This window comes from Heterocephalus glaber, unplaced genomic scaffold (assembly GCF_053883595.1).
Source record: "Heterocephalus glaber isolate CG9 unplaced genomic scaffold, H.glaber_assembly_v1.0 deba00001720, whole genome shotgun sequence".
In the NCBI taxonomy this organism is placed as follows: Eukaryota; Metazoa; Chordata; class Mammalia; order Rodentia; family Bathyergidae; genus Heterocephalus; species Heterocephalus glaber.
Window position 1 is genome coordinate 4,389,017 of NW_028258433.1, and position 13,356 is coordinate 4,402,372.

Consider the following 13,356-nt stretch of genomic DNA (forward strand, 5'->3'; position numbering starts at 1 on the left):
CTGAGTCCCCCAAGGCTTTGGGCAGCCTCACTCCTATGAGGCTTTCCTAGACTAGCTTATGCTTCATTTCTCACCCTTTTGAGTGTAGCTCTTCTGGATTGATTTTTGCACACTGGTAGCTCTACAGTTGTGGGATCTCAATGGCAGTCCTTCCCCTGCAGCTCCACTGGGCATTGCCCTGGTAGGGACCTTCTGCAACAGTCTGACCCTACAATTCTGGTGGGCATTGCTCTTGTGGAGGCTCTCTGCAGTGGCTCCTTCCAGTCCATAGATCTTTGCCTGGACCTCCGGGTTGATGGAGAAATCCCTGCTTCTATGGCTCTGTTGGTCTCTACCCATATGGCTGCTCTCAAAGGCTGAAAGGTGACATTTGCAGCTTCCCGAGGCTTGTGTATCACACTGCTTGCAGCTTTCTTTGGAGGGTGTTTCATAATTTCTGGGGTCTCCCTGTGGCTTCACTTCCACAACTCTAGTATGATGGTATGCATCATACCATCAAGCACATTCTGCAGGGCCTTAGATCCCAAGACAGATTTTTGCCTGGTCTCCCAGGCTTTCCTTTGAAATCTTGGTGGAAGCTGCCAGGACCTTGTAACTCTCATATTCTGCACACCTGAAAAAGCAGCATCATGCAGACAGTGCCAGGGTCTGACACTTGCAGGAGCTAAGTCTGAGCCCCTTTAAACCAAGGCTGCAGTAGCCCAGTGTTTTACCAGCAAGCCAGAATGCCCAGTGGGACCTGGGGCTATTTTTTTTCAACAGTTCTGCCCTGGCAGATCTCTGAGATGCCTCGAGACATCTTTCCTATTGTCCTGAGAAGCACACAGCTTCTTTTTATCTGCTCTAAACTCTTCAGCAAGCAGCTGCTCTGTTGAATCCTTGGTCTCACCTGTCTATGATCTCAGGTATCCACTAGGGTTCTTAGAACATATTCCTGTGGATGGGGAGACAGTTGTACTGCAGTATTGGCATTGAACCCAGATCTACCCTACCCTTGGACCTGTTCTCTGGTGCACTCTACGTCTGCATTTTTGTCCTTTCTAGTTAAACAAAACATTTTAAATGAAGCCTTCATCTTTTTTACAAGGAGGTCATTCTAGCTTTTCATAAGTAAAGTTACTTAATGCATATCCCCTCCATCCTTTACACAAACCTCATAGTACAATATCATCCGTCTTGTTTTAATTTACCAAGATAGTAAGCTTGTACTTAAACAGACCCACCTGATCAAATTTCTTTCACTTTGGGATGTAAAACCCAGCCTGCACCTAAATACAGTATGTTTTTGTTGTTTTGAAACAGCTGCTGAATATGTCCAGGGAACTGAGTGACCTGAAGAGAAACCTGAAGGAGGCCACTGCAGCCATTGCCACGGACCCTCTTTATATAGAGGGTGCATGGTCCAAGCCCACCTTCACATCCACCGAGGCAGCCATCCAGTCCATGCTGGAGTGCCTGAAGAATAACGAGCTTGGAAAAGCCTTGCGGCAAATCAGAGAATGCAGGTCACTCTCCTGTTTCTTTTAGAGATGGTTACAGGAAATACACACCTAACTGTGACTTTGTCATGGTTCAGGATGAACTCGCTACAGAAGTAATGTCTAGATATTTTTCATATCTCTTCTCAGATCTTTACTTGCAATGCCAGAAATACTTGGCTTTCAGACCTTACACATTGAAAGTACTGGGATTGTTTCTGGTCATTTGTCATCTCTAAAATGTTCAAGCACTTGAAAAGTAACCTCTATATCATTTAAAACTAATATCCAAATCCACACTTTTTGGGTCTCCCCTACATCCTCACATTGTCTTCACATTGACTGGAACCAGAATGTTATTACAAATGAGATAGATATTTTAAGAGTATCACATTCTATTCTGATATTTTTATAGTTATGATACTTTTATCAAAAACAATATTCACTAGTCTAAAACTGAACATAGTGGTAGTTGCACAGCTTTGAATATACAGAAACCCGTGGGATTGCATACTTTAGATAGGTGAAGTATACGGTATGACAGTATCTCAGTAAAGCTTTTTTAGAGTAATAGTCTTATGCCAACAAAGTCTCATAGCCTCCCAACTTTGTGACCAGCAGTGCCTCTAATCTGTGCTATCTTTCTTGACTGCAGAAGTCTGTGGCCCAATGACATCTTTGGAAGCAGTTCTGATGATGAGGTCCAGACACTACTGAATATTTATTTCCGTCACCAAACGCTGGGACAGACAGGTACTTACGCACTGGTGGGATCTAACCAGAGTCTGACCGAAATCTGCACCAAGTTGATGGAGCTAAACATGGAAATCCGGGACATGATCCGCAGGGCGCAGAGTTACCGAGTCCTCACCGCTTTCCTCCCAGACTCTAGTGTTTCTGGCACTAGTCTCTGACAAGAGCCTCCCATCCCCCCTGGTTTCCAAGCTGGGGGTGCTGCCATGCTGGGGCAGTGTCATTCAGTGTCTTCTCAGCCTTCAGAAGGCTTGGACAGACTGTTCTCCCTCTTGTTACCTGCAGGACTTTTTCTAAAGAGGATGACAGAACTTGCAACGTATAGCAATACTTTAAGAACCAAGGTAGCAAAGGACATCCTAAGACAGACTCCACCCATCCTGCTGTGTGGCACAAAGGTGTTAGCCCTTTCCTGAGCAAATGCAACTCACTACTGAAGAAGTGACTTCCATTGCATACCAAAGCCGACGACACTGAACAACACCTTCCTTTCAAGAAACAGTTTTAGATTAGCAAAAGTGCAATGTTTTCTTTACTTCAGAAAATTTTATATTGTACAACTTGTACATTTGTTCCCTTTCTTTTTCCTTTTTCCCTCTTTGTTCTGTTTTGTTTTGTTTTTGGTGAGATGAGAAAGGGGCAGGCAGAATGAAGCTGGCCACTGAAAAACTGTAAGACAGTTAAAAGCAGACAGCCTGTGTGTTGGAAATGGGAATCATAAATGGACTACAATTTAACGCACACTGTTATCTGAATACGATTACTGTACGTCAAAAGAGCTGCTATGAGGTACCTTTCTTATGTTGCTAGGCTACTGTTTCTGAAGGCCCTGGATCTCTTTGCCCCAAAATTGATCCAGATAGACTCTCTTTAAGGATCTTGGCTGCTTTTTACTAGAAGGTTGCTTTTATTAATATATTTATACTACAGAAGGATAAGTGTTAATTTTAATTAACTTTGCCATTTTATAGAGAAAAGTTATTCACATGAATTCCAAGTCTTTTCACCTCTCAAGCATGCATAACATCCATTTGGATAGGCAGAATAGAATCATAAAGAGATGAGTTGTCACTTTGTTTCTTAAGAATAATGTTGTATTTTATTTGTAATATATATGTAAAGGGTCATTCTTAAGTTTCCTCCTTAAACTTTATGCTGTCAAAGTGTTAGATGTGTGCATGTGAATCTGTTACACATCAGAAACATATTCAAAGTTTATGTAACTTATTCATGCTGTAAATACATTTAAAGTTTTGTGATGTAATCTTGATTGATACTCTGTTCAGAACTTTCTTTAGACAAAAAAAATGCAAAGACAAAATACATGATGACCATGGATTTTATTTTTGGTTCATGAAAATGTTTGACACACACTTATAGTTTCCCATGTGGGCCGCAGTAGTGACAACCCCAAGGGACACCATTCATTCACATGTAGTCAACAAGTGGCAACTAGTGGGTTTGTAAGATATATGGCCACTGAAGTCAGAGGTAAATAGAGTCACTTTGGAAGCAATACTTTTTAAAAAACTGACCTTCCACAAGTTCTCTCCAAAATCATTCAAAGAGAAAAATCAGAAAAGAAAGAGTGCTTTAACTGTCCAAAACCTATCTTAAGTTATTAGGTTACCATTGTTACATTTTTGAAATACACTGTATATTAAGCAGGAAAAAATAGGAAAACTTTCATTCTATCACTAACTACCCTACTAGAAAAAAAAGGAGCACAGAGACACATAGCAGCCTAACATATCATCTTCCTGCAGATATTTTACTTGGATTAACAAATATAATTTGCTTTACTGGTATACAAGTACTGAGTCATTAGTTGTTATTCTCTAGGAGTATCCTGCAGAAGGGAGGCTGTTTGATAAGTTAACTTTTTCAGCTAAAAGATGATTTGCTGTAGTTTGTAGAAAACTGAATCATGATCACTGTGAAACATACCTCATACAATACAGGATCCTGTGGGTAACCAAATTAGCTACCCCTCAGAGAGTTTTATTGGCAGTCACAGTAGAGAAGTCTGACGAGTCATGACTGGGTTTTCCAGTATGCCCTCTTATCCATCAAACAGCCTTAGTGACGCTTTACTCTTGTTTTGGGGGGGGGGGGTTGTTTTGGTACCGGGGATCAAACTCTGGTCCTTGCACTTGCAAGGCAGGTGGCAGAACCACTGAGTGAGGCCAGGGATTTAGCTCAGTGGTGCCACCACCTGCCTTGCAAGTGCAAGGTCCCGAGTTCAATCCCCAGTACAAAAAAAAAAAAAGATAAAGGATGTTAATAGTATATTGTACTCTGCCATATTGGACTGTAATCATAGGAAGTAGCAGAGTTTGTCTTTCTTATAATTTTATTTTAAAAAATAATTTTGGTAATGCAGTTTTTTTCTACATTTCCTGTATTTTTTCATCTTCTTTACATTGAGTAGAGTGGGAAATTTTGTGTTGGAGAGGAGCAACAACTGCAGCTGAGCCCAGCAGTAATTGTAGAGTCATCATCAAACCTCCTTGGCTATTATAGTGCTGTGCCTCTGTTCAAATATTTTCACTGCCTTCCCCAAGGCTACAGAGAAGTTGGGCTACTGATGAAAAGTAGATGTCTGACTGCCTTCCCCAAGGCTACAGAGAAGTTGGGCTACTGTTGAAAAGTAGATGTCTGACAGATACATTGATAACAAAGAGAGATGCTTTCTCTTATCTCAGTGCTTTCTAGAGCCAGAACAAGATATACTTTATATCTATTTGCATAAGAAAGCAATCAAGTTAGGCCTTCTGTAATTTAGACAAAATTTGATTAAAATTACAGTCTCCAAATAGGGTGTTTTGGAAAAAGGACTATGGGTTTTTAGAGGCATATGGATGTCTTACTTCCACCCATAGGTGAGAACATTAAGAAAATATGTTAGAACAGCTGTGAAATAAAGATGCTTGTAACATTACACACATTGACACAGAGTCAAGATTTAAGCTCCTGGCTTTTAACAAACTGACCTTTTCAGTGAATTACAGAATTCTAGAGAGAAGAACCATGCCTCCAGGCTGCTTACATATCCATAGCTTCTACCTGCTTCTAAATATCTGCCTGAACAACATAAATTTAGTATCCCCAGGTGAATTTTATGATGTTAATTATATCTCAAAGCTGGTTTTTAAGGTTTTCAATACATTTACATTGGATGGATGAATATTTGAATACGTATCATAAGCTTAGATATTTCCTTCACTCAGCAAATATTAAATGCCCACTCGGGGTAGGCACAGTCCTAGGGGAGACCACAGTTACCCAGACAGATGTGGTCCTTTCTTTCATGGAGTTCATACTTTTTAGTGCTTGGCTATCTATGTGATGTGGTGGTAGGTGCCATGAAAAACAGCAAAATGCGGACAGAATAACAAAGGTGTTACTCTGGTTAACAAAGGTGCTGTTTTAGGAAGAGTGGCATAGAAAGCCTTTCTCGGAAGGTGATAACCTGAATAGAGCTCTGAATAAAGTGAAGCTATAACATGGATAGCTGGAAGAAAGAGCACATGGGGAAAAATTAAGGCAAAGATCCTGAAACAGGAGCAGGATCCTCTTGCTAAAAGGACAGCAAGGAAACCAGCACTCAGAAAAATGAGTGAAGAAGAATGTGTTAAAAGAAGCAGCAGAAAGGACTCTGTGGGCCTCAGGAAAGACACAATCCCTTCTTGGGTGAGTTGGGAAGCTGCTGAATATTTGGGGGCAAAAAGTGACATGTTTTGACTTATATTTTTAAAAGAATCACTGCATTTAGGATGATGAAAAATTTCTGGAGTCAGTAGTGGTTATACAACCTGGTGAATATACTTTTGCCACTAAATTATATATGTGAAACGATAATTACATATATAGGAAGTACACATTTGGGAGGTGGAAATTAAGATTTCTTGTTCATACATGTTGGCTTTGAGGTACCCATCAGATGTCCAAGACAAGATGGTGCGAAAACAGGTGTATTTGTGAGTCTGTTGAGAGAAGTCAGGGCCAAAGATAGGAGGATGCTATTTTAAGCCCTTGAGGAAAAACGAGTACACTTCTCTGTATGGGCCAGTTGGATAGGGATCTTGGATGGAGATCTTGTAAGAATTGTGAGAATCATGCCACCTGCTTCGCAAGCTCAAGGTCCTGAGTTTGATCTCCAGTAGCCAAAAAAGGTAGCAACAACAAAAAAAAGAATTGTAAGAGTCAGAATGTAGGCAATGAGTTCAAATCTTGAACTGCACATCAGATGACCATGTGGGGACTCAGACTACCAAGACCCAGGCTGCACTCCAGAGATGGACATCACTAGTTACAAGCAGTGCTCATGATCCAGTGATGCTTAAACCTCCCCAGCTGATTCTAACCCACTGCCAAGACTGAAACACTGTTTTGTGGCTCTCAAACTTAATCACCCCCAAGGCTCTTGTCAGATACAGAAAATCTCTCAGATTAGGCCATTGATAGACCCATTTGGTAAATCCAGAGCAAGGTCCCCCCAATTGGCACTTTAGGAAAACACCCTACATTGCAAGACATCGAAGTACGAGGAACTTATTATACAGCAAAATGCTCTTTCTTCTGCACCACACCCCTAGTCATTTTTCCACTAAGGGTGTTTGTGTAGTGATTTTTTTGTGATTTTTTTGTTTGTTTCCTGTTTGCGGTCACAGGAAGTGAGTGGCTAGAATTCACTGCAGTCCATGTACAGATCCCTTTCCTGACAGATGTTTCCTTCTCTGTCACCACCTCCTCTTGCACAGATCCTGCTTGGAACAGCAAACTCGTGCTGTGATTTTGGATGCCAACTTCAGATTCCAAGAATTTAAACCACCTGTGGGAACTTGCAGGGGTTCCAGAGCTAAGACAAAGAGAAAATTCCCCCTCATTCTCCTCCAGTGTTCAACTCCACCCTTCTTACAGTTATTTCAAAAAATCCAGAGACAGATTCACGCCACCCAGCTGTACTAGTCATCCTCTCCTTTCAGCCCCATCACTGTTGTCCACAGCAGTGTTTGTGATCCTCATCTGCCTTAAAATCATCAGGGAAGCTTATTAAACATTCTGAAGCACAGGCCCCACCCCAAATCCCTTAAATCAAACCCACAGGTAGAGCCTTCCTGTGGATAATTTATAACACTTCCCAGATCATTTCAATATGCAGCTGCAGTTGAAACCTGGCTTAAATCCCACCTGCTCACTCCCCCTCCTTACTCAGTATCTTCTCCATCTCTTCTCAACATTTGACATCTTCCAGGGACTTGAGCGTCCTTGCAGATAAACCACATAAAATCTTCCTCTCAGTCTGCTAACATGTTTACCTGCAGGGATCCTTGCAGTGCTGCACTTTAGCCATCCAATTCTATGGCTACACCAATGCCTCATTCTCAACAGTGGAATGTACCAGCTCTAGAGTCTACCTTTCTGGCCTCCTGCTCAGGAATTCAGCCCCAACCCTAACAATTCTCCTGCTATCAAGAGTAACAATCTGTGGGCCTCACCTGTCTTCTCTTCTGAACAAGTTAAAATTCCATGAGCTATTAGAATCACTCTTTTGCTGATATTTTCAAGGGATGCTTACCTTTTGTCTTCAAAGTAAATAAGGTTAATCTGTTCTGATCCCTATGAATGTGGTCGGGAACTGAATCAAATTTTCCCAAAAAGCTTAATGTAAATAAGGTTAATCCTTCTGAACCATGTATAGTTTTTAACCTCAAAAATATGAAACAAAGTACGTACAAAGAGAGAATACTAACATTGCTTAAGTCATTATTATTCTGCACGTTTCTATCACCTTCATTACTGTCCTGCACTATCGCTATGTTCATTCTGCACTTTCTCTGGAGCCATGCTGGTTTGAATAATACTGTATGTGCTACAAAAACACACAGTAAACTTCACAGCAAGTGTACACAGGTCTGTCTGTTACTATGACTAGAAAAAGCCATGATCATGTGTCAGAGCAGGGAAGATGACTGAGGTTGTTTTCGTCTCTGATTCAGAGTTCGAGAATGGAAGCAAATTTTTGTCAAATGCTTCTGTTTGCAAACCAAACTGGTCACAAACAGAAGCATTCATGAACCGAGGCATTACTGTGCATTAAGAAATCTTAATTCAGACACACTTTCTGCCTGGCTGAGTAGAGGAAAAGCCACATGGGAGAGGCCCAGAGAACATCAACTAGAAACCCAGGTAAGCTAAGCAGCGCAATGCTACATACCATGATACAAAGAATCAATTTGACTTTGTTTCCAGTTTTTCATTTTCTCATAATAATTCCATTCACAAAGTCTTTGTAAATAGAGAGGGGTGGAGAGGTTGAAGGGAGGGCAGGGGAATGGGGAAAAAATAAGGATCAAGATATATTATGTAAAGGTACAAATCTCCAATGATAAATGTCATTATATTGCATACTGAAAATGTACCAATAAAAATTTTTTTGCTTAAATTCTTCCATTGGTACATTTCAGGTATACAATACATTTACATTTATCATTGGGTGCTTGTACCTGTACATGATGTATCTTGGTTCTTATTTTTTTCCCATTCCCTGTGCACCCTTCACCCTCTCCACCCTTCCCTGATTACATAAGACTTCGTTTCCATTTTTCTCTTTTCTCATAATTTTTCCTTTCCCTTCTTTCCTTTCCCCTTCCCCTCCAACCTCCCCTACCCCTTTGGACCTATTCTTCCTATTTCATATTATCAATTATTTGTTATTAATCCTTTTAATCTTTATTTACACTTTAAGTTTCTCGCACTAAAGAAACTATTCAGTATTCATACATGTGTGTCCTATTTATTTCACTTAAGAGTATGGCCTCAATATGCATCCATTTAGCTATAAATGTCTCTAGTTTGTTGTTCTTTGTGGAGGAGTAGTACTCCATTTTATAAAAAAAAAAAAAAAAAACACATCTTCTTTATCCAGTTTCCAGTTGATGGGCACTTGGGCTGTTTCCAACCTTTATCTATTACGAACTGTGCCACTATAAACATGGGTGCACATATATTGCTGTGGTATGATTCTTTTAATTCTTTTGGGAAAATACCTAGCAGGGGAATAGCGGGGTCAAATGGGACTTCCAGTCCTAGTTCTTTGAGGTATCTCCATACTGATTTCCACAGTGGTTGCACCAGTCTGCACTCCCACCAACAATGGAGAAGGGTTCCTTTCTCCCCACACCCCTGCCAGCATTTGTTATTGGTTGATTTCATGATAGCAGCCATTCTTTCTGGGGTGAGGTGGAATCTCAGTATTGTTTTCATCTGCATCTCTCAAATGACGAGTGATGTTGAACATTTTTTTATATATTTATTTCCTGCTTTTACTTCTTTGTCTGAGAAATGTCTGTTCATTTCAGATGCCCATTTTAGAATTGGGTCTTTAAATTTGGGGGGTCTGACTTTTTTTCAGTTCTTTATATGTTCTAGATAGTAGTCCTTTGTCTGAGGTACAGCTGCTAAAAATGTTTTCCCACATTGTAGGTTGTCTCTTAGCTCTGATGATGGTTTCTCTTGAAGTGCAGAATCTTTTTAATAAGATGAGATCACAGTTGTTGATTCCTTGTGCTAGTTACCGCACTACTGAGGTTTTGTTCATAAAGTCTTTTCCTATGCCAATGTCTTCAAGAGTTCTACCTAACTTATCTTCCAACAAGTTTAGTGTTTCTGCTTTAATATTTAGATCTTTAATCCACTTCGATCTTAGTTTAGTGCATGGTGATAGATACGGAATCTAGTTTTAATCTTTGGCAAGTTGAAATCCAGTTTTTCCAGCACCACTTATTAAATAGGCTGTCTTTCCTCCAATGAGGGTGGTTGGTTCCTTTGTCAAAGATGAGGTGGCTGAGTGTGTCTGGAGTTGTTTCTGCATCTTCTAGTCTATTCCATTGATCCTCAAGTCTGTTTCTTTGCCAGTACCATGCTGTTTTTATCACAGTAACTTTGTAGTATCGTTTCAAGTTGGGAATTGTGATACCCCCTGCCATGTCCCTGTTGCTTAGAATTGCTTTTTTGTTTGTTTGTTTTTTGGTACCAGGGATCAAACTCTGGTCCTTCCACTTGCGAGGCAAGCAGCGGAACCACTGAGCTAAATCCCCAGCCCTCTTAGAATTGCTTTTGCTATTCTAGGTCTCTTCTGGTTCCAAATGAATTTTGGGATTGTTTTCTCTAGTTCTGTGAAGTATATTGTTGGAATTTCAATCGGCATTGCATTAAATCTATATAGTAGTTTTGGAAGTATGGCCATTTTCACTATATTGGTTCTTCCTACCCAGAAACAAGGGATGTCTTTCCATTTTCTTATATCCTCTTTGATCTCTTTTTTGAGAGTGCTGCAGTTTTCAGTGTAGAGGTCTTTTGCTTTCTTTGTTAGATTTATTCCTAGTTATTTCATTTTGGGGGATGCTACTGTAAAAGGAATTATTTTCCTAATTTCTCTCTCAGTGAGTCTGTTATTTGTGTACGAGAAGGCTATTGTTTTTTGAGTGTTGACCTTATATCAAGCTACTCTACTGAATCTCTCAATTAAGTCTAGAAGTCTTTTGGTAGAGGTTTTTGGGTCTTCTATGTAAAGTATCATATCACCAGCAAATAATGACAGCTTAACTTCTTCCTTTCCTATCTTTATTACTTTTATTTCTTTCTCTTGTCTAATTGCTGTGGCTAATGTTACCAGAGCTATATTGAACAGGAGTGGTGATAGTGGGCATCCTTATCTTCTTCCTGATTTTAGTGTGAAAGTTTTCAGTTTTTGACTATTTAGGATGATGTTGGTTGTTGGGTTTTCATAGATAGCCTTAATCAGGTTGAGATAAAGACCTTCTATTCCAATTTTCTGTAGGATTTTTATCATGAATGCGTGTTGGATTTTATCAAATGCTTTTTCTGCATCTATTGAGATGATCATATGGTTTTTGACCTTGGCTCTGTTAATATAGTGTATTACATTTATTGATTTATGTATGTTGAACCATCCTTGCATCCTTGGGATAAATCCAAATTGGTCAGGGTGTATGATCTTCTTGATGACCCTCTGAATTGTCTGCCAGTATCTTGTTGAGGATTTTTGCATCTATATTCATTAGGGAGATTGGCTGGTAGTTCTCTTTTTTGGTTAGGTCTTTCCCTGGTTTTGGAATCAAAGTAACACTTGCTTCCAGAAATGAATTTGGAAATACTGCTTCCCTTTCAATTTCCTTGTGAGTTTAAAGAGTAATGGCAATAGTTCTTCTTTAAATGTCTTGTTGAATTGAGCAGTGAAGGCATCAGGACCTGGGCTTTTCTTTCTTGGTAAATTTTTTATTACATTTTCAATTTCACTGATTGTAACTGGGGTGTTTAGAATTTCTGTATCTTCTTCATTTAACTTTGGCAATTTGTATGTATCTAAGAATCTGTCCATTTCTTCTGTGTTTTCCATTTTATGATGATCCTCTGGATTTCTGCTGGGTCTGTTGTGACTTCACCTTTTTCATTCTTAATCACATGAATTTGAGCCTTTTCTTTCCTTTTTTTGATAAGGTTGGCTAAAGGTTTATTGATTTTATTTATTCTTTTGAAAAACCAACTCTTTGATTCATTGGGTTTTTTTTTTTTGTATTGTTCTCTTAGTCTCCATTGCATTGATTTCTGCTCAGATCTTTACAATTTCCTCTCTTGTACAAGCTTTGGGTTTGTTATGCTCTTCTTTTTATAGGAGCTTGAGGTCCTCCTGGATTATGTTATTTATTTGAGTTCTCTCTGTTTTCCTCATATGGACATTCACTGCTATGAATTTCCCACATAGAACTGCTTTCATTGTGTCCCATAGATTCCTGTATGTTGTACTGGCATTATCATTTACTTGTAGAAACTGTCTAATCTCTTCTTTAATTTCCTCTGTGACCCATTGGTTGTTCAGGAGGGTGTTGTTCAATTTCCATGTGTTTGTGGGGGTTTTGCGGTTTCTTATGTTATTGATCTCCAATTTTATTGCACTATGGTCTGATAATATACAGGGGGTAACTTCAATTCTTTAACATTTACTTAAACATATTCTATGAGCTAGCATGTGGTCTATTTCGGAGAATGACCCATGTGCAGCCAAAAAGAATGTGTATTCTGATTTTGTGGGATGGAACACTCTGTAAACATCTATTAAGTCCATTTGTTCAACAGATTTGTTCAACATCTAATAAGTCCATTTGTTCAGTTCTAGAATTTTGTTGTTAATTTTTTGTCTAGATGATCTGACTATTTGTGATAGTGGGGTATTGAGTTCCCTCACTACAATTGTATTACTGCTTATTTGGTTTTTCATGTCTATTAATATTTGTTTTGTATAGTTGGGGGCATTTGTATTTGGTGCATATATATTTAGGATTGTCATGTCTTCCTCTTAGATTGTTCCCTTCACAAGGATGTAGTGACCATCTTTGTCTCTCTTAATTAGTTTTGGTTTGAAATCTACTTTGTCTGCAAATAAGATTGCTACCCCTGCTTTTTTCTGGGTTCCTATCATGAGAACTGTTTTCCATCCTTTTACTTTCAGTCTATGAATTTCTTTTTGAATTAGGTGCATTTCTTGTATACAGCATATGTTGGATTTTGCTTCTTAATCCATTCTGCCAAGTCTATTTGTTTTGGTGAATTGAGGCCAAATATTGATGGTTATAATTGATAGATGTTGACTCACCCTTGTCATGATGTTTTACTGTTGTTGGCTCTTTTATTTTTTATTTTTTGCCCTTTCCTTTTAGTTTCTTACCTTGCCTAGTGGCTTCCCGCTGTTGGGACTCAAGGAGTTGTGATCTCCATTGTCTTTTTTTTTGGTACCTGGGATCGAACTCGGGTCCTTGCGCTTGCGCAGCAGGTGGTGAAACCACTGAGCTAAATCCCTGGCCCCTTCATTGTCTTTTTCTAGGATATTGTTTAGAATTGCTTGGAGAGCTGGTTTGGTGTTCATGAAATTTCTCAGGTGTTCTTTGTTGTGGAAGTATCTAATTTCCTCATCGATTCTGAAAGATAATTTTGCAGGATACAACAGTCTAGGTTGGAATTCATTTTCCTTATGGCTTGAAATACTTCACTCCAGGCTCTCCTTGACTTGAGGGTTTGTGTTGAGAAGTCTGCTGTGATTCTG

The 13,356-nt window shown here is 39.4% G+C and overlaps 1 protein-coding gene across 9 annotated transcripts in view; it reads left to right on the forward strand.

Moving 5' to 3' along the window:
• Positions 1 to 3,554, forward strand: part of Fry (FRY microtubule binding protein) — a 475,943-nt gene extending 472,389 nt beyond the window's left edge. For all 9 annotated transcript variants that reach the window (XM_087199565.1, XM_087199561.1, XM_087199560.1 and 6 more), the window contains 2 exons: positions 1,303 to 1,505; positions 2,134 to 3,554. In XM_087199565.1, the coding sequence (XP_087055691.1) occupies positions 1,303 to 1,505; positions 2,134 to 2,392 (462 nt within the window). In that variant the 3' untranslated portion in view covers positions 2,393 to 3,554. The remainder of the gene's footprint in view (positions 1 to 1,302; positions 1,506 to 2,133) is intronic.
• Positions 3,555 to 13,356: the final 9,802 nt, after the last annotated feature.